The sequence below is a fragment of the Apostichopus japonicus genome, chromosome 1 (assembly GCF_037975245.1).
Source record: "Apostichopus japonicus isolate 1M-3 chromosome 1, ASM3797524v1, whole genome shotgun sequence".
NCBI classification, from domain to species: Eukaryota; Metazoa; Echinodermata; class Holothuroidea; order Aspidochirotida; family Stichopodidae; genus Apostichopus; species Apostichopus japonicus.
In genome coordinates this window covers 9167487-9189141 of record NC_092561.1, presented here as the reverse complement: position 1 = coordinate 9189141, position 21655 = coordinate 9167487, and the positions used below count along the sequence as shown (strand labels likewise).

At 38.3% G+C, this 21655-nt stretch overlaps 3 protein-coding genes across 4 annotated transcripts in view; all 3 read right to left on the bottom strand.

The window, feature by feature from the left end:
* The window catches only part of LOC139966740 (uncharacterized), a 72416-nt gene that overhangs the window by 21331 nt on the left and 29430 nt on the right, over positions 1 to 21655 (bottom strand). The window lies entirely within an intron of this gene.
* On the bottom strand, positions 878 to 7616 carry LOC139966763 (uncharacterized). The gene is made up of 3 exons (XM_071970107.1): positions 7400 to 7616; positions 5540 to 6229; positions 878 to 2859 (listed from the first exon to the last, which is right to left on the bottom strand). The coding sequence occupies exons 2-3, from the start codon at positions 6178 to 6180 to the stop codon at positions 1953 to 1955; spliced, it is 1548 nt and encodes a 515-aa protein (XP_071826208.1). The 5' UTR covers positions 6181 to 6229; positions 7400 to 7616; the 3' UTR covers positions 878 to 1952.
* Positions 9583 to 20623, bottom strand: LOC139966749 (uncharacterized). Of its 2 annotated transcripts, none has more exons than XM_071970095.1 (3): positions 20383 to 20623; positions 13256 to 14012; positions 9583 to 12348 (listed from the first exon to the last, which is right to left on the bottom strand). In XM_071970095.1, the coding sequence occupies exons 2-3, from the start codon at positions 13963 to 13965 to the stop codon at positions 11442 to 11444; spliced, it is 1617 nt and encodes a 538-aa protein (XP_071826196.1). In that variant the 5' UTR covers positions 13966 to 14012; positions 20383 to 20623; the 3' UTR covers positions 9583 to 11441. The 2 variants fall into 2 exon arrangements, with proteins under 2 accessions (XP_071826196.1, XP_071826187.1); XM_071970086.1 differs by lacking the exon at positions 20383 to 20623 and adding an exon at positions 16522 to 16647.

The following is a 21655-nucleotide window of genomic DNA, read 5'->3' as shown; positions in this document are numbered from 1 at the left end:
TGATTGAAAATTTTTTCAGTTTTTGTGCAATGATTTTTCAGATTCCTTCCTGCCAGTTTCTCAGAAACTCGTTTTTCGATAACTTGTTTTTCGATATATCGTTTTTCGATACCTGGACCGACTAAACGTCAATTTGGAGAGGCATCATATGACGTCATCGAATGTAGGTGTGACATGGAGGGATCATCACTCCACAGCACAGAAATGTATTGCTGTCTGTGTTCCACAGTAGGAAACATACCAACAGTGCATGGAGGGTCATGTGAAGTGCTAACATGTGCTACTAACATGTTATTTAATTAACCCTTTGTCAGTTACAAGAACGTTTTCGTAATGAGGAGTGATCCCTGCAGGTGATCTTAAATTCGATGTGTAGCCTATAACATGTTCATGATGGCTTAGCAAAGTTAGCAACTCTCAAACGACCAAATGAGCTTCGCAAAGAGGGGTTTATAATTATACACAAGCGTGTGGGGTTATTGAGAGTTCAGATGGTAATAGAGAAAATGCGACTATCCTATTGATTTCAGAACCGCTACATTTCTAGGAGGAATTCAATCACATCGGAATGTATGTATTACACGACTACTGTGGAAGTTGTTGCATTATTTTAGCCAAATATTATTCAAAATTGGGAAATGTAGACGCAAGGTAGAAAACGAGAGAATGTTTTTCCCCTTCTATTTCCTCAGTTTCGTTTCATTGTTTTTATGTGATGGGTGAAAGACCACGCTGAATTCGGCTCCAATTTTGAGATCGACTTTTTGATTTCACTCGGGATTTGTAGGGTGTCATCGTCACACACCCCATATTCGCCCATACGGTTTCGTTGGCAACTTTGAGCGTATGTGTATATATAGGCTATTACATAGGCCCTACGTTGGTTAAAATAGTGCACTGGGTTATATACAACATATAAAGCAAAATCCAGTTTAAAATGATTATTTTCCTCAAAGTTTTTAAATGTATAATGCGGGGGGTCACTTGGAAGAGATGGTTGATGACGTCATCGTGCAAGCGAGGCTGTCGATGGATAGTGATAATATGATCTTAATTATGGAATACAACAATACAACTGTATATTTTACTTGCAAGTTATACGACTATTTATTATGGAATGTTTGCAGAATTAAATATATACATTGATGAATTAAATGGAGGTTGAGACAAACCTTAACATTACTTTTTGGAGTTATAAGTAAGCATTAAGCTATTTCGTTACTTAGGCCTATGATATGTACAGTAGAAATATCTAAATTGTTTTATTACAGTATTATTACTATTGAATTGCTCTGGAATTGTCATTCAAGTGATCACGTGATCTGTCTTTGCTTAGAGATATAGCCGCCTGTGACTGTGATACTATAAACGTGCTATAGCTGCCAAATGAAAAATATAAAACACTTAGTGATCATATACACATAGTAGCATAACAGTATTACACAAGCAAATTCATAAATTTGATTCAGAGACAAACTTTATGATTATTATTTTTCGTATTATTTTTAGAAGCGTAGGCCTATAGCTATTTCGTTTTGGTTTCGTAACAGAAATGGAAAAGAAATGTTGTATTACAGTATTACTACTGTTGACTTGTTCAGAAAATGCCATTCAATATGATCACGTGATATATATTTTTTGGGATGGTAGAGACAGCTGCCTGTGAATATACTAATAACACCGTTCTGTAACATATAGGCCCACAAGCAACACAAATACACTCTTGGTGGTCATAAACAGAAGCTGTTTCAAAACGATGCATGATTTTGCTGAAGTTTCTATCAATTCCGCTTTTTCAGAGGCAGTGAGTTCCCATTGTTTCAAGCCATATATATATATATATATACATATATGTCGATACCAATACAGCTTCATGGATAGAAGAAGATGCAATGGCTATCCTTAGCAACGCTGTATGCTTTGGATGCCAATACTAGCTTATAGTCGTTTGGCTATATTTCGTAGTCAATCTTGTTAATGAACCAAATGTAGAGGACTGTTGTGATCATAAAGTCTACAACAATACCAGACGCAAATAAGACGGATATGTTAATTAGAGTTGGTTCATATACGTCACAGAGAAACAAGACAAAAGATACACCAAATATGCAAATATTAGTAATAATGGATTGAATAGGTAGTAAACCAGTCCTCCCTTTACCGATGAAAACACTGTCCATTAGTGTGTTCACCATGAATACGATGTATGCGGGCATGAGAATCAGAATAAGCTGAAAGACCGCGTCGACGTGATTCTCTGGTATGTTCATCACAGTGTTCAAGAACGGCTTCCATACCGGAATGCTAGCACACCATAGCAACCCTATGATGACGGTTAGAATCGTGTAACCAGCCGTTTTGACCCTATGATGTACCACAGGACTTGTCGATGCTCCGGTGTCTTGTTTCAGCACGTCCGATAATGGTAGAAACGCTATTAGAAGCCAGTTCCAGATGAATTCATTCGCCAGCCAATACGTTCCTTGTTCAGATATCACGTTCATCATTCTTACGACGCAAATGGCATAGAAGAGGTTTCTCACGAAGGAATCTAACCCGGAATAGAAACCCACAGTTCCCCATTTCTTCATCCAAGAGAAGGACATCTTTGAGAAAAGACTTTGGCAAGTCGTTCGAAATTTGACGAGCAGGATTATGATGCAGTAAACAGTTATGACACCGTTGGCAATGATGTTACCGTAAGCGATACCGTTTACACCCAACTGGAGAGAAAAATGAAACGAACTGAGAAAGAAGGTATCGAGAAGGATCGACAGGATGAGACGCATGGCGAGGATGGAGTAGATGTGAAACTGCCACTTGTAGAGGGTAAAGACAACGGTGACGAACTGCACCACACTAAACGTGAGAGAAAAAAGAGAGGGGAGATTGTTATCAAAGTGCGTACCCTAGTTTAAAAGACAAACTCCTACATAGTGTCGTGCACATGTGGGTGGGGTGGGGGGCAAATCTTTCACGAAAGATTGGAACGACTGGGGGTTCGTTGAATGCAACTCTTATGTGGGCCGCTTTTGTTTAGGAGAGGTAGAGGCTAGGGGATCTCCCCAAGAAAATAGCAAAGCTTAGACGTCAAATCGTGCATTCTGAGGTATGTTTAGATTATACATTAGGTCTATATATAGGTATCAGCGCAAGTTTGGGCTGATAAATACTTTTGAATTTTGCAAAGAATCCCCGACTGAACGTCTATATAGCAAAGCTTAGACGTCAAATCGTGCATTCTGAGGTATGTTTAGATTATACATTAGGTCTATATATAGGTATCAGCGCAAGTTTGGGCTGATAAATACTTTTGAATTTTGCAAAGAATCCCCGACTGAACGTCTATATAGCAAAGCTTGGACGTCAAATCGTGCATTCTGAGGTATGTTTAGATTATACATTAGGTCTATATTTAGGTCTCAGCGCAAGGTTGGGCTGATAAATACTTTTGAATTTTGCAAAGAATCCCCGACTGAATTTCCTTCCCAACAGCTGATGGAGCAGCTGAACAATACCCACCCTCCCCCTCCCCCCCCCACCGTGTCCCAAGCATATATGTATTATGAGTATTTCAATCCCAAGTCCTGAACAGGATGCATGAAAAAGTTCAAGGATAATTTAAAAAAAATGATAATCCAAAGAACAGATGCTTTTTTTTTGCTGATGAGAGAGAAGTAAATTTTCTGCATCCTTATGAAATTTGCATCCAATTACTTCACGTCGTTTTTCGAGATATTGATAATTGAAATTGTCAAGGTTCCGTTTATCATTAATTAAATATGACGGAAGTAGGTGTGATGTCATAGTTTGCACATTGAACGCATAATGCTTGTTGCAATTTTATTCTTTTGATCTTGGGAATTTAACAATATAGAAACGACTGTATACTGTTTACAATACCTGAGAAGTTGAAGTTAAATTTTGAAGCAAAAAAAACATGTCAGTATGCTTCTGTCAACATCCGACACCTGATGTTTCTTTCAAGTTTACTGCTGCGACAAAACGTATCAACTTCAAATGTCGTTATCTCGAAATCGGTAAACATAGGAATTGAAAGTAAATTTAACCGGGATGCATTTAATCTGTCAAATGTAAATTTCCTCGGGACGATTTCACGACAACAATAACAAACCCAAAATATAGCTGAACCACAGAGGGGGAGGGGGCGGGGGGGGGGGGGGTGTGGGGGGGAGGCGGCACTTACCTAATGTCATTGAATACTGCTGTGCTCACGTTATTTCAGTTCATAATTGACACCCCCTCCCACACACCACCCTCCCCCCCACAATTGTGGCATCTCTATTTGATACCACTTTTAATCACAATGAACCACTTTTGAACAGCAGCGTCGCTTGATGGTACCACATTTCATTGAAGACTGCTGTGCTCACGTTATTTCAGTTCATAATTGACACCCCCTCCCACACACCACCCTCCCTCCCCCCCCCCACAACTGTGGCATCTCTATTTGATACCACTTTTGAACACAATGAACCACTTTTGAACAGCAAGCATCGCTTGATGGTACCACGTGTCATTGAAGACTGCTGTGCTCACGTTATTTCAGTTCATGATTGCCACCCCCTCCCACACACCAACCCCCCCCCCCACACAATTGTGGCATCTCTATTTGATACCACATTTGAACACAATAAACCACTTTCGAACAGCAAGTATCGCTTGATGGTACCACGTGTCATTGAAGACTGCTGTGCTCACGTTACTTAGTTCATGATTGCCACCCCCTCCCACACACCACCCCCACCCCCACACACACACAATTGTGGCATCTCTATTTGATACCACTTTTGAACACAATGAACCACCTTTGAACAGCAAGCATCGCTTGATGGTACCACATATCATTGAAGACTGCTGTGCTCACGTTATTTTAGTTCATGATTGCCACCCCCTCCCACACACCAACCCCCCCCCCACACACACACACAATTATGGCATCTCTATTTGATACCACTTTTGAACACAATGAACCACCTTTGAACAGCAAGCATCGCTTGATGGTACCACATATCATTGAAGACTGCTGTGCTCACGTTATTTTAGTTCATGATTGCCACCCCCTTCCACACACCACCCCCCCACACCCCACAATTGTGGCATCTCTATTTGATACCACATTTGAACATAATGAACCACTTTTTAACAGCAAGCTTCGCTTGATGGTACCAAATGTCATTGAAAACTGCTGTGCTGACGATATTTCAGTTCATGATTGTCACCCCTTCCCACACACCACCCCCCCCCCCCCAATGATGGCAACTCTATTTGATACCATTTTTGAACACGCGAAGCGTATAAGAAACTTTTGGCTGAAAATGCCTCCCATATCGCTGGAAATGGCACTTCCCAGACCTTGTAAGTGGCATCTTAGCATTTTCTCTTTGAAATTACTAGCGATATCATAAAAACATACAAAACAAATATGCTAAGGGGGGGGGGGGCGGCTGCCCCCTTCGACCCCCCTTTGCTACGCCCCTGGTATTGGGGCAGGATAGGGGTCGAAGTATAGGCTTACCTATTACATGGAACCGCAGCCATCTCGAATCGGATGTACGTTACAGTCTTATGTAATAGTTTAACATCCTGGGCCATAAATCGGACGAGAGGAAAGGCAGCAGCGACGATAATTGCAGAGAAGACAACATGGACCACGACCGTGAACAAGATGCCGGTCTTGACTCGATTTCTAGTCTCATTCTCGTCGTCTATGGTGACGCCAATCATGTAATATAGCGGCAAAATCAAAGATTCTTGAACTACCTCAAGAAAGATAGTGACCCAGGTCAACTGTGACGCAATGTTGACCCCGCTGTCACTCGGCAGATCCCCCAAGTAGTATACCCTTGTCGTTCTGTAGAGAGTCGGGATCAATTTGGTGAGCAGTAGAGCTAAATACAACCTCCAAGTAACGCGACTTAGTGAAGTCTGCAAGTCAGATATCAAGGGCGCCCTGACTGATGTGACTGCAGGTGTGACGTCATCTTCGTTCGTATGTTGTACTGACCACTCTGTGCAGGTAGAAGAGTCGATTGGATGCTGGAACGTCACTTCCGGTACATCGACTGCCTCGTTGACCCGTTGTAATGCGGCCCTGACTTCAGCCTCAACAGGACGTTGTGAGCCATATTGATCTGACCTCACCGATGGAGGCTTCATTTTGGTGTGTCTTGATGGTTATACTCTCCACTTGGGGTGAATGCTTTACCTTTAAATTACAGGAAAATGTTATGATATTAACAAACAGTCAATGTTCTTCGGTGCTGCAGTTCACATATCATATAGACATACGTGATTAAGGGCATAAGTTGTGAACGCAACAATGTACTTTTTCACCGCGTTGTGGGGGGGGGGGGGGCAGTGACGTAGCCAGAGGGGGGCCATGGGGCAATGCCCACCCCCCATTTGCTTTGTCTCCCCCCCCCCCCCCAAGGAAATCCAGTGATGTATTCAAATACTTCTTTTTTACATTTTTCGAGTTCTAATCACAAGTATTAATACTTGACCTCAGGGCTCATGTTCATACTTCATATAAGGTCAGAACTTGGTAATCAGACCGAGATATTACACATTGTGGGCCTTCATCATACCCACGTACGGAGACCGTTGATCAATATCGTCCTACAGAATAAGCGCCAATAATTTGGCCGGTTGTATAACCAAATGTACAAACTAGCGCTAGCAACCCATGTGCATTTTCAGCGACCAATGATGCCACTTTGTGCAGACGAAGTGCCCATTAATACATTTATTTCTTGGTAATTCCTACCATCAACCATCACGAGGTTGCCCCCTTAAGAAATATCTTGCCCCCCTAACAATAGGATGCTGGCTACGCCGCACTGAGGGGGGGGGGTGAGAATTGTGATATGCCTAAGCATATAGTTACAGCCTTATATATTGTTCAAGAAGGTATATGTTCGCAATCTGTTGCTATGTGCAGAATGATGAAGCGTTAAACGTCAGACGTAGTTTTATCGTTTCTGGCAATCTTTCCCTATTGCATCTGATCATTCTCATATGTATACTTGCACAGTATGGCATTTGCTAACACAGCTGTGTTGAAGAACCGTAGTTGGAAGTTTCAATTGAATTGATTTCGCTGTCTCGTGATAGGCTATTTAATATTCTCCACATCTTATTTATGATGGAGTGACTTCACGCGCCTGCTAGTTATGCCCCTTCATATAAAAAAGTACTATACTTAAAACTATACTCGACCGCTTTATGAATGATTACTTTGACCTATACGCCATTTGCAGGTAGACATAGCAACCTGCACTTCGTACACATTATTATCATAAAACTGTACCAATACTATGTTAATATACCGTTAGCTTGAAGAATGACCAAGCATAGCGTGAATAAGTCGGCTTACCTTGTTATCAGCCATGTGGCGGCGAACAAGCTACAGGATCGGTTACAGCGGTGATATGTTTAAAATAATTCATACTTGATTTCATGTCCTCGGTTCCTGCGTGAGCTATCTATTGTGTATTGTTGCTGTCGGTATAATCACGTAAACACATACCATTGTGTTACACTGAAACCGTGCATGTGACACAGCGCTTCGTCACGTGACTGTTCACAGCATTGAGGTTATGTTGTTTTAATAATACTTCGGAAGCTTTGTATACAGTACATACACATGGTTATGACAGAGGCGCTGATTATGGTTTCATATTCGTTGTATGTCTTTCTGAACGACGTACGTAGACTTTGAAACATGGATTCGTATATCGGTGGAAACTTGAAGGACGCCACTCTAATGCTAACAATGATTGTCATGGCACATTATTTTGAGGTGATAACAATCCTGGTATTTTATATTAGCTGTTACTGTCGATCTCTGCCAATTACAGCTTCTTTTTCATATACTGCTGTAACGAGCCATATGACCTGAGTCACTAAAATATCAAGCAAAGTGACTAGAAGAAGATTGTGATTTTTTTTGTTTGGCCCCATAGAGATATATTGTGACTAGAGTTAATGACTTGACTGAGTCAGAGAAATCAATCTCAATGACTCGATTCGACCCTTAAAATGAAATGACTCACCCACGAATATGGTTGGTTTAGATTCGATCGTAACCTTTGTAGTCATGTTGGCGGATGAGTGAGTATGTGTGTATACGTGCGTATGGCTAGCCATTTTATTTTTCATTCAGTATTTAATTATTGATATCAAAAATTATTTAATGATATCATGAATTATTTCATGATATCTGAAATTGTTTTAATGATATGTACGTTATATTTGATGATATCATTAATTGGTGCAAGGAAAGTATTGATATCATTATTTTATTTGATGATATCATAATTAAAATTTCTGATATCAAGAATTGAATATGTGATATCTTAAAATAGATGAACTATTATAGATATCAATATTTCAATTCAAGATATCATAAATTAAATTTCAGATATCTGTATTTAAGTTTATGATATCAAAAGTATGACGTACATATAACGAATTCGGCCATATTTAATGATATCATTAATTCGAATTTTTGATATCATAAATTCCAATTATTGATATCATCAAATATGACGTACATATCACGAATTCGGCCATATTTAATGATATCATTAAATATGGCCGAATTCTTGATATGTACGTCATATTTGTTGATATCATTAAATCGAATTAGTGATATGTACATATCATTAATTCGAATTAGTGATATCATCAAATATGACGTCATATTTGATGATATCAGTAATTCGAATTAGCTGCATGCTTATTTACGATTTTGCGACATGTTTTTTGGATCATCACTTACTTTAGGAGGGAAAAAGTTTAAAATTTGATACGGAACATAAACATAATTTTCCAATGTGCAATTACGTAGCACCATGTATCTGATTAAGTGCCTATAACCTTTGTTCATAGAAAGTATTGATGTTGTGGAGGTTTGAGCAACATTCATAGTGGCGAGGGAATTTTGCGTCTTGGCGAGTAGGTTTTTAGTCACGGTCGCCAAATAGCGAGTACTTTTTAAAAACATTTCAGTGTCGAGGCCTGAAAACCTTAAAAACATACTAAAACGGTCTAAACATAGTAAAAATTCATGATACTTTACATGTATGGTATATGGATTTGCCATATTGAGTACAAGAATCCTGTTGCTTGTGAGGTCAAAACTCATTTCTGGTCACCAGAGGTCAAACTCTGAAAACCCTTTCACATGATATCTAACGATGGGAATCGTGGATACTTCTCATACTTGGTGTGTGGATGTGTGGACATTGAGTGTGTGGACATTGAGTACAAGACCCCTATTGTTTTTGATGGAGGTGTGTATTGCCACGTACAGTACACTGACCTGTGTTTAACCATGCCATAGTGTATAATTGTACATCAAAAAAGTGGTTCGGGACAATTATATTGTGACCGCTATTTCTGGTTAACAAGCAGAAGAGCTTGTGCAAATGTCACTTCATCGAAACCTCCATGCAGTTTGTATTCTGGTTTTTCGATGGATCTTTGACATAGTGTGACAACGTGGAATCAGTGGCCTACAAAAAATCACGAAAGAATCAATTCTGAAGTCAAACATTGATTTCTTGAGTTTATTCCGTCATTGATTTGATTACAATAAAACAGAAATTAAGTAACTTGAACTTTTACGTGCCTATACTATCACGTAGATCTTGTGCTATTGATATGTGCAGTAAGACTTCTTAACACGCGTGTACGAGGCGATTAAAAAACCCTGTATATTCTTAGCCAATCTCAATGGTAGATTTGGTCACATGATAATAAGAACCAATCAGTCTGCTGTGAAAGTTACGTCATTTGTTAGAAGTAGAAGAAGGCAAAGTTAAAATGATGATTTGGAAATGCATAATCAAATGATATCCTGTGATAACCATGCGGGTAATGCGTGATAGAACAATTAACGAGAAAGGGAAAAGGTACCGGTAGTATTCAATTACAACTATTCATTGCTGGAAAGAACAAAGACCAAAATGGGAAAGCATATTTTGAGTTTTGTTGTACTAATTCACGGTTTGTAGTGAGTTGGTAACTATTCACTTATAAAATGACTAATATCATGAAACATCATATGTTGAAAGCATTCACTTTCGGTATCAATGAAACTTTTGCTTTTGAAAAATACTAAGAACCAAAAAACAACAACTAAACACAAGTACAACCAAACAATTGCATTGAAATCGATGAATTTGATGATAGCTCTATATACAAGGGCCGCAACACTAACCATTGTACTCGCAAGCATATACCCGGTAGGCCTATATAAATTTACGTACCAAGCCCTAGTGTTGCTTTCATTGAAAAGGCCAACGAGCCAGGTCTGTGCATATTCTGTTTATTTTGATTATGAATACACTACAGCTGTATATAGTGGTTGAAATCAAACCGGTGTGAAAACTTTAAAAATGAAAATAATAATAATAATTATAATAAATCAAAGCAATGAAGGCTAACGGGGAAGATATCGACAAGAAGTGGAGAAATGAATCGGTTAAACAAACGAAGGACACCTCAGCACCCAATCCAAACAAAGACAAGGAAAGAGAAAAGCCGAAAGAAGCGAAAGCAGAACTACGACGAAACTTAAATCTACTATTTTACATACCTCTGCAGGAATTAATAAGCAGGATTTGTTTTATATGTAATCAAGCATGGTTCTATCTTGTACAGTCATTTTCATTTCAAAGTACCACATTTGGTCATTGCCAAGTTTCAGTGTTATTTGGCCTTATCGGTTTATGATCCCGATTAGTAACGGTAAACACAATTGGGCCTAACGTTATAAACTTTACATTTACTTTGTACGTTAGGAGAGGGGTTCTCTTCTACGTCCTATATTATAATACGAGCTGAAACTTTGAGGTGCTTGTATATAGGGCCTAAGTATGTGATAGGATATTTAGCATGCATGATAAAGCAATGTGCATGTAGATCTTTCTCATGTTTCGTTCCCATATAATGCAATATTTGTTTGTTTGTTTTTTTTTTCTCACCGATAAGGAGTTGTCACGTCTTAAGTGTTTGAATTTACAATATATCCCTGTTGCAGGTGAAATGATAAGTACAATGGTATCGTCAAATAGACCGGATTGCATAGCAAAAATTTATCAACATATCACCATGTGTTTAAGTATAGCCTACATGGCTATTGGAAGCTTTAATCAAATAGTCATCTGGACCAAAATATTGGGGGGGGGGGGGCAGTAACAACTAAGTGAAAGCTAATGACTTCTTGAAATATTCATGACTTTTATAAGATATCACATGCAAAGATTGTATAATGCAACATTTTCCTTTAAGACGAGATTGGAGCGAGTATTTACAATGCTATCGAAGCATGGTGGGTAGATATGACTACTGCCTTACAAAAACACATTGCTTTTAGGTTGGTCCTTTACTGCAAGACAAATTTGTTCCGGCTATATTTTATAGTCAACTTTCTTAATGAACCAGATATAAAGGACCGTGGTGATGATACTGTCTACAACAATACTAGACCCGAATAAGACAGATATGTTAATTAGGGTCGGTTCATATACGTCACAGAGAAACAAGACAAAAGATACACCATAAACGCAAATATTAGTAATAATGGATTGTACAGCAAGGAGACGAGTCTTCCCTTTACCAATGAAAACACTGTCCATTAGTGTGTTCACCATGAACATGATGTATGCAGGCATGAGAATCAGAATAAGCTGAAAGACCACGTCGACGTCATTCTCTGGTATGTTCATCACAGTCTTCAAGAACGGCTTCCAAGCCGGAACGGTAACACACCATAGCAACCCTATGATGATAGTTAGAATCATGTAACCAGCCGTTTTGAGTCTATGATTTATCACAGGACTTGTCGATGCTCCGGTGTCTTGTTTCAGCACGTCCGATAATGGCAGATATGCTAGTAGAAGCCAGTTCCAGATGAATTCATTCGCCAGCCAATACGTTCCTTGTTCAGATATCACGTTCATCATTCTTACGACGCAAAGGGTATAGAAGAGGTTTCTCACGAAGGAATCTAACCCGGAATAGAAACCCACAGATCCCCATTTCTTCAACCAAGAGAAAGACATCTTTGAGAAAAGACTTTGGCAAGTCGTTCGATATTTGACGAGCAGGATTATGATGCAGTAAATAGTTATGACACCGTTGGTAATGATGTTACCGTAAGCGATACCGTTTACACCCAACTGGAGAGAGAAATCAAACGAACTGAGAAAGAAGGTATCGAGAAGGATCGACAGGATGAGACGCATGGCGAGGATAGAGTAGATGTGAAACTGCCACTGGTAGAGGGTAAAGACCACGGTGACGAACTGCACCACACTAAACGTGAGAGAAAAAAAGAGAGGGGGAAATTGTTATCAAAGTGCTTACCCTAGTTTAAAAGACAAACACGTACACAGTGTCGTTCACATGAAGGGGTGGGCGGTGGGGGAGGGCAAATTTCAATATTCCCCGAATAATTTTGGGTAGGGGCTTGATCCTTTACGGATGGGGCTGTAGGTGTATCAAAACTTGGACGGCTGTGGGTTCATTGAAGGCTTCTCTTATGCGGGCCGCTTTTGTTGAGGAGAGGAAGGGTCTAAGGGGCCCTCCCCGAGAAAAAAAAACAAAGCTTAGAAGTCAAATCGTGCCTTCTGAGGTACGTTTAGGCTATACATTAGTTCAATAAATAGGTCTCAACGCAAGGTCGGGCTGATAAAGTCTTCTGGCTTTTGTAAGAAATATTTCCGACTGATCGGCTTTCCCCAACAGCTGATGGAGCAGGTGAACCCCCCTCCTCCCCTCCCACCGAGACAATATGTGGAGTATTTCAATCCCGATTCCTGAACAAGAAGCATTGTAATTTGTTGACTAGACGTCTTTACGACCTGAATATAACATCTTTAACTGGACGATTCCTGGAAACTATATCTCCTCACCCGGTGCTTTATCATGTCACACCGATGACAGCATGTAGGATAGGACGCGTAAGTATATATTACGTTGAGCTGTGAGCGTTAGCGTTATACAGATAAATTCCTAACCACAAATCATCCAATGAAAGTTTAAGATAATTTCTTTTTCCTTTATGAGAACAACCTCGTGGAACCTATATCATATCGCAAGAATGTGCGGAGGTTTTTAGGGTGTGTGGAGGGGTTGAGGACAGAGGGAGGGAGGGAGGGAGGGAGGGAGGGAGGGAGGGAGGGAGGGAGGGAGGGAGGGAGGGAGGGAGGGGGAGGCTTACCTACTACATGGAATCGCAGCCATCTCGAGTCGGATGTACCTCACTGTCTCATCTAATAGTTCAACATCTTGGGCCATAAATTGGACGAGAGGATAGGCAGCAGCAGCGATGATGGCAGAGAAGACAATATGGACCACGACCGTGAACAGGATGCCGGTCTTGACTCGATTTCTAGTCTCATTCTCGTCGTGTATGGTGACGCCAATCATGTAATACAAAGGCAAGATCAATGATTCTTGAACTACTTCAAGGAAGAGATTAACCCAGGTCAACTGTGACGCAATGTTGACCCCGCTGTCACTCGGCAAATCCCCCAAGTAATACACCCTTGTCGTTCTGTAGATAGTCGGAATCAGTCTGGTGAGCAGTAGAGCGAAATACAACCTCCAAGGAAAGCGCATGAGCGAAAATTTCACAACGGCCTTCAATGGGAGTCCCGCCGCAACTGTTACCCCCGGTGTGACGTCATCCTTTTTAGTGTCTTGCGCTTCGCACTGTTTGCTTTCGTCGATTCTCTGAGGTGGGCTGGAATCTTTTTCGTCGATCGTATCTTGATCTGTCACGTCCGGTTTTTCTGACCTTTCATCACCTTGAACCACCTCTTCCGGTACGTCGTCTGCTGCATTCATCTGCTGTAACGCTACCTGATCTTCAGTCTCGACAGAATGTTGTGACCCATCCTGGTCTGACGTCACAGAGGGAGGCTTCATATTCACCTTTCGGGCTCGTAACTCTGATCCTTGATTGAACCTTGTACCTTTAAATTAGGTCAGAAAACAGGATACACATTTTATAGATGTGTCTCTTCAGTTTGTTATATATATATATGCGAAGGTATGAGGGGTCGAGTGGAGGGAAGAATGGGGCGGGAGGATTGGGGGGGGGGGCTGCAAGGATTGCAACTGCAGATGAGAACAATTCGCTATATATGTGGGGAAGCTTTGATCCCACCCAGTCCTCCTAATACTCAACTTCGCCGTGTCCTAAATAACTTATCTTTGTCTTGTTTGTTCAAGTTCAGAAGTGAAGGCTCGAAGTCTGAATAATGTTCGCTCTCTACATACTTGAGAATAATACACTCTATATTAACTATACATTTTGTAAATGTTAGCGCTTGAAATAGACGAAAATAACTAGCTAATGATCACATCAAATCATTTACACTTCGCGGAGGTTGTGTCTATTTGGGGGAGGGGTGGGGGACGTTAGAATGTGACGAAGGGTGTCCCGATGACCTATGTCGTGTTATTTAAAATTTGAAAGATATAATTCCCGTAGTGGCTGTGATAATATAGAATACAACTTATCCCATCCACCAGACATGAGATTATGATTACGGTTTGTTATAACATATTAATAAGTCTTTTGCACCCATTAATTTATAATCTGACTAAGCTGCAGAATTGAAGTGAGTTTATACTTTACAACCGTTGGGTGACCGCGCTGACCAAACCATGACGTCAGAGCGGCAGAGGGTGGGGGAGGGTGGGGGGACACCCCCTCCTCAGTTTTACAGAAAACCTCAAACTAACTTCCCAAAGTTTTCAGATAAGAAGTGCCTCGCTTTGGTAGCACCCGATACTCATAGCTAGTAACTATATGTTCGTGTTCCACAACCGTGCATCAGTAACTACTTCGCTGTGTTCGCAACACGGTAACATGTGTTACGGTTGGTACAGTAATTACTGCAAAGCCGTTACACGTTGAACTACGAGTCCGACAGATGAAATTTTGCAGTAATTTAAAAAAAATATATATAACTTTTTTTTTTAATTTGCTGTAACAACAAACTTGCAGAAATGACTGTGCCACCTGTAACACATGTTACCGTCGTTACGAACACGCGCAGTAATTACTGATGCACGGTTATGGAACATGAACAGTAGTTACTAGCTATGAGTATCGGGTGTTGGTAGACACTAAAGGTCCCCTGTTCTTGAAAATCAAGAGTGCCCTGCTTTTGGGGAATTAAGAATGAATGTAATTCAAAACATTCTCTTTCTCTAAGATGCATCCAAATTTATGCATGGTACGGAAAGCACAAAATATCAATTTTGTCAGAAGGTTTGTGGGACTGTGACATTATGGTTTTCCCCTACATCCCTCCCTCCCTCCCCTCCCCTCATCTCCCTCCACTCCCCTCTTCTCCCCCTATTTTGAACCTTCTTCCTCCGTCACTCTTCGCATGACGTAATATTTAGACATAATTTATACAAACTTCAATCTAAGATAGCTGCTCCCATATATAACGTATTAATATGTGTTAGCTTAAAGAAGGATATGTGCAGAGAACAAATTTGAGTAAGCAAAGGCCGTCGTATTCTTAGTATTTGTTTTGTGAAATTTGCATGCAAATCCTATGTATCATATATCAAGATAACAACATTTAAGTTGACTTGTTTGCACCGAAAGTGAACTTGAAGCAAACAGGTGTGATGTCTTCGATCGCACACTGACAAATTTGGTTTATGATTTTCTGTAAAATATCATCCAGTTTCTTTAAACTTGGACTAATGCATTAACAACATACGAATACACTATAGATATTGGAGGTTAGTGGAAACCCTATCCAATCCAATGTCAAAATAATAAAGTGAACAATTATTCCTATATATATATATATATATATATATATATATATATATATATATATATATATATATATATATATATATATATATATATATATATATATATATATATATATATATATATATATATATATATATATATATATATATATATATATATATATATATATATATATATATATATATATATATATAGGAATAACGGAAAAACTGTTAAACAACTATGCTGCATTTAGAGAAAGGCTGGATCTCGAGTGAGATACAATAATTGAATTAGGTAAGTGATTGGAAGTAAAACAGCCAATGTTTGGTTTTTGCAGAGCTTTCGAGCAAAACTAGCTCTTCTTCAGTGCATGATCACCGAAAGTGACAAGGAGTAGCAGGAATTGAAACTGTTTTATAGAGAAGATGTCGGCATGGTTGTAAAGGCAAAGCGACTTACTGATTTCTGCTGAATTGAGCAGAAGTTTTAGAAATTCGGATTATTTTAATCCGCGTCGGATTATTTTAATATATATTTTAATATATATTTTAATATATATATATATATATATATATATATATATATATATATATATATATATATATTTATATATATATATATATATATATATATATATATATATATATATATATATATATATATATATACATATACATTTTATATAAACTTACCAGGTAAAATCCCCTTATGTTCTTTGGAGCTCATAATAGTTAGCTCTTGCATGATGGGAAACGGAACAAAGGTTAATTGATAGCTTAATGGAGCCTAATGTAGGTGTCTGTTTCTACTCATAATTATTTTGCTTTAATATGCTACCAAATATCATTGTTGGGATCAGTTTATCCTAAAGCATTACAGGTTAGTAGTATTACCCCAAATTTAAGGATAATACAAATGAGCAAACGTTTTCAACCTATACAAGTTCGTGCCTGGGATCGGTTCAGAGGCGCTAAGTTATATTATCCCCCAATAAAGGAGTGAAGAATTTTGTTTACTCTCTGCAGGAGTGGCCAACAATAGCCGTGAACTTGAACTTCGCAGGCAGACAATGCATTCATGTATGTTACCATTCATACACAATCCTGTTTTGTTGTTTTGCCAGGTAGCATTTCAACCAATACAAAGATTGATTCACATTCAGAATAGTCTATGTTTGTTGGAGTAAACTACCTCGAGCAGAAGTTCATATACTATTTGCATTGAGTCCGCCATCTTTCTTTTTTTTTTCCTTTCTGTTTGCAAGAAAGTCAAATTTCAATATAGGGTGATAAGCCTGTATGGCAGGGGTTCCCTAACCCCCAGGGGGTGCGTGAGTCCATCCCAAGGGGTTCGTGAGACGTCTCTGAAAGTCAAAACTAGAGTACTGTTTGTTGAACTAAAGTCTGATATATCATATCATTTAGTAATGTACAAAAGTTGGTCGTCATGAAAACAAAGCTGCGGATACGCCTTGACGTCGGCCTCGACATGAGGGTGGCCCTCTCCAAGACAGCTCCGAGGATCAAACGCCTCGTGGAGGAAAAACAGAAGCATCCGTCTCATCGTGTGTGATGTGAGATCGATGCGTGATACAATTCGAGATCTGAGTTTCCAAATAAATATTGGTTCATCTCTTGTTTTATTTTCATTACAATATTACACTATGAACTTGATCTTTTACGAAGCACTGTAATGCGTTTTATAGTATAATAATGACTTGGATCGTGTCTCACGAAAAACTTGGGTTTCGTGGACAACTCTGACATCCACAGGGGGTTCGTGGGGGGATAAAGCTAGAGAAACCCTGCAGTATGGCTTACATCAGGGTTCATGCACCCCATTTAGGGAACCCCTTGCTTATATGGTCCCCCTCGATAACAGTTTTAGATCAATGTTATCATAACATTATATGTAACATCATATGTATTATTTACTTGTCAAATATTCCAACAACAAAAAACAAACAAAATATTTATGAAAGTCTGTGCAGTTTCTGTATAAATATCTTCATCCATATTGATATACTGTTGTTGTAATATAGGTATGTATTCTAATGAATGGAGGGTATCTGGCTGAATTCACGTAGTCGGTCCCCAAAGCATTTACAAATATAGAGAAAGAGACAAAGGCCATAAGTAATTGTTTAGAATAATAACTATAGGGAGATTGTTTTTTGAACTTGAGCAACTAACAGTTGTTAGTCAAGAAACTGGTTCCCGAACAGTGGTCGAATTGGACTCAGTACTTTATGGTTTTTGTTCAAAACTGATATATAGCAATTACGGTACATGTACAGCCATTCCACAATCAATGCTAGCAGTATATTTGGACTCTCTTCATTAATGTCCCTATTATTATAAACAGTATATGATCCTTTTTCATACATGACTGTAGAATAGTAACATAATTTGTCTTTTGTGCCGTCTTTGGCCTCTTTGTTATAATGAAGGTGACATTAATGTTATCAATCCATGTTAGTTCAACACATACACTTTACTTATAAAGTTGTTTATATACTTTTTGGGATATTCTGAGAACGTTTGGTGCGTTATTAATTAAGTACAATTAATCCATTTATTTAAGATGCTGGTCCTGTTTTATCTGAAGTAAATAAACATCAAAGATGTCATTTCAGCCGCTCCTAATATAATTCCAAAGAGGTGATGTAAGTCCTAATACCACAAATATATTTTCACTATGTGTGTATCTTTTCAGATGTGACTCACACACTATTTCGATTATTGAATACCTATAATTATAACCTAACGCCTATAAAAATAGAACACTTTGCAATTTAGAAGCACCTCTGTCACACCCCATATTTTTGTATGTATAGCCTACAGGTGCAATGTTCCTTTCATGTACTTCATTGTTATACTAAGAAGGACAGAGGGCTATAGTAGTAAGTGACAAAATCCATATTGTTCTCATAGCCTGTTTTATCTTCATGTGTAACTTACTTTTGCCATTGCAACAATGAGAGATACACATACTTATTTACAATGGGCTGAAATCTTTGCTGTAAATTCATTTGCTAGTCCTTATAGAGTCCTGTTCTACAACATTTATGCTTAAAAGCAGAAGATTTAGTAATGTAACAAAGAATGCAGACAAATCAGTTTGAAAGATTTGGTTGATTGCCCTATATTGAAAAAAAGTCAGTTTCGCATTCAGTGAAGACCCGTACTTAAGGGAGTTTAATGTTATACTATATATGCCATGCCATGCCATGCCATGCCATGCCATGCCATGCCATGCCATGCCATGCCATGCCATGCCATGCCATGCCATGCCATGCCATGCCATGCCATGCCATGCCATGCCATGCCATGCCATGCCATGCCATGCCATGCCATGCCATGCCATGCCATGCCATGCCATGCCATGCCATGCCATGCCATGCCATGCCATGCATATATATATATATATATATATATATATATATATATATATATATATATATATATCCACAAGAGAAAAAGGGGAAAAAATATGATACTTTCATTTCCAACTTTATTACTTAGAACGCTAAATCAGTTACAAAATATTTCGAGCGTTAACACGGCTCTTCTTCAGTTGCAGTAATGAAATGGAAGAAACTAGACTATATATATATATATATATATATATATATATATATATATATATATATATATATATATATATATATATATATATATATATATATATATATATATATATATATATATATATATATATATATATATATATATATATATATATATATATATATATATATATATATATATATATATATATATATATCATAAATACGGATGGCTAGAAAACACTACAGTTTATTGTAGAGCACAAATGTTATGCAATACAATAACGTTACTATAGTCTCGGCCAACAATCTTACCTTGTACCAGTGTTAACTAAAACTTGTGACCATAATTATCAGAAATGTAGCACAGTGAGTAATACATGTAAGTGCAGTACAAAGTATGTACTATAGTAGCAAGATTGAAACACTACTGACAGTTTGATCGAATGTAGTAACGTTACTTGTAACCAAATCAATGTCACCTCCAAAACATTATAGCTAAGATTACAAACAGAATTTTGCAAAAGTCTGATTATTCTGTCCAATAATAATCTAAGTTTGTTTATTTATTTATGCTTAGTTATAAAGCTATACCAGGTATCTATATGGAAATCAACTTATTTACTTCACAAAAAATTCACTTACTTCACAGTATACTTTTATCACTAATGAACATATATACATTGTGTGTGCGGTAAATTGTCCAGTAAATCAGGAATAAACACAAACATGTCGCTTAATTGATCAAATATGCATGTTAGATCTTACAAATTCATTTGTAAATGTTGTTACAGTGCTCTCTATAAGGGAAATTAACGAGAGAGAAAAAAAAAATAATGTACAAACACTGTAGTATTAACCAAAAAATGATGTCACATCAGAAACATTAATTTCCAGTTTTAAGTCAAATGAGTTACACCTAAAGTTGTGACGAGGCTTATCGGAACATAAAAGGGTTAACTTTTAAAAATGATATGTAGCTTACCGGTACCACGTGTTCTGCAATAGCTTTTCTCTAGTAGTAGCCTATACCTGCTGACGCCGATGTGAAATCTTGATTCTAGATACTAGATTTCCTTGGCATGTTGCTCACTTATGAAAGAAAATGCTGTGCTATAAATAATATACCATGGAAACCCCCGATTTCATATGCACGGGTGCATTTCTGTCTGTGTTCATATGTAAATTCATACCGCAGGGCTTTATCAGTCGACAGACACACACAGACCTTCGCTATCATGTATATCGTATTTACATACACCGATATATTTTTAAGTAATGTCTCCAACTGCAAATGATAAATGGGTACTGACTAACTATGGCACACCAATTTGATAACAGAGTAAACAAAAACAAGGGGAATCACCTGTAAAGGCCTATTTTAAGATTTGAATATGTCATCGCCTCGTTTGGTGGAAGCTTTGATAGTTCTACATAGACAGGCTTCTATGCTGGGGAGAAAATATGTCTATTTTAAGAATTGTAGTAACTGTTGTAATGTTCTTTTCTTGGTCCTAATGTAAGCTTTGAAGTTAAACCACTCAATAATTGTTTTATTGGTTGTATGGAATTATTACCAAAACATGTGTGTATCATGCAGCTTGACTGTGACCTATAGGCCTACATACGGCCATATTAGTATCATGCATGTATTTATTACTTGAGTCAAATCCCCCAAGGTTTGAAAAAAAATGTGTTCATAATTAGATTTCAAACGTGTTGTATGGAACACATTCCATGTTGTTTTTTCTTCAAATTTGCTTACTATTGATCTATTATTGTTGATTAATTTACATTAAGGTTTCAAAGTGTAAGAAAACTTCTTTTTTTATTGGTGGGGGGGGGGGCTCTTTTTCTTTTGAGGGGTTGGAGGCTGGTTCGTGTTGTTGTTTCTCTGTTATATACTTTTACTATTTTCTTCTGCTTGTTTTTGTTGAAAAGCTTAGACAGTGACATTATTAAACTTACAATAACTGCTTTGAAGTCAAGATGTTATCTCGACAACAAACATTAAGAAACAGAAAATGTCTGATCAGGTTCGGATCCAAGGGTTTGGGATGTACACCTTCCCCCCTTTTTACCCCCACTCTTTTTACCCCCCTCCCCACACCCTTTGTTTGAACCCCACGCAAGACATAAATATAAAAAGCACAACCTTCCGCGCAGAAGAATTCATATCCTAAGTATACCTCAGCATGCACAGTTTAACGTCTACTTTTTTCCCGCGGGAGTACATCCATATCCTCTTCCCGTACAAG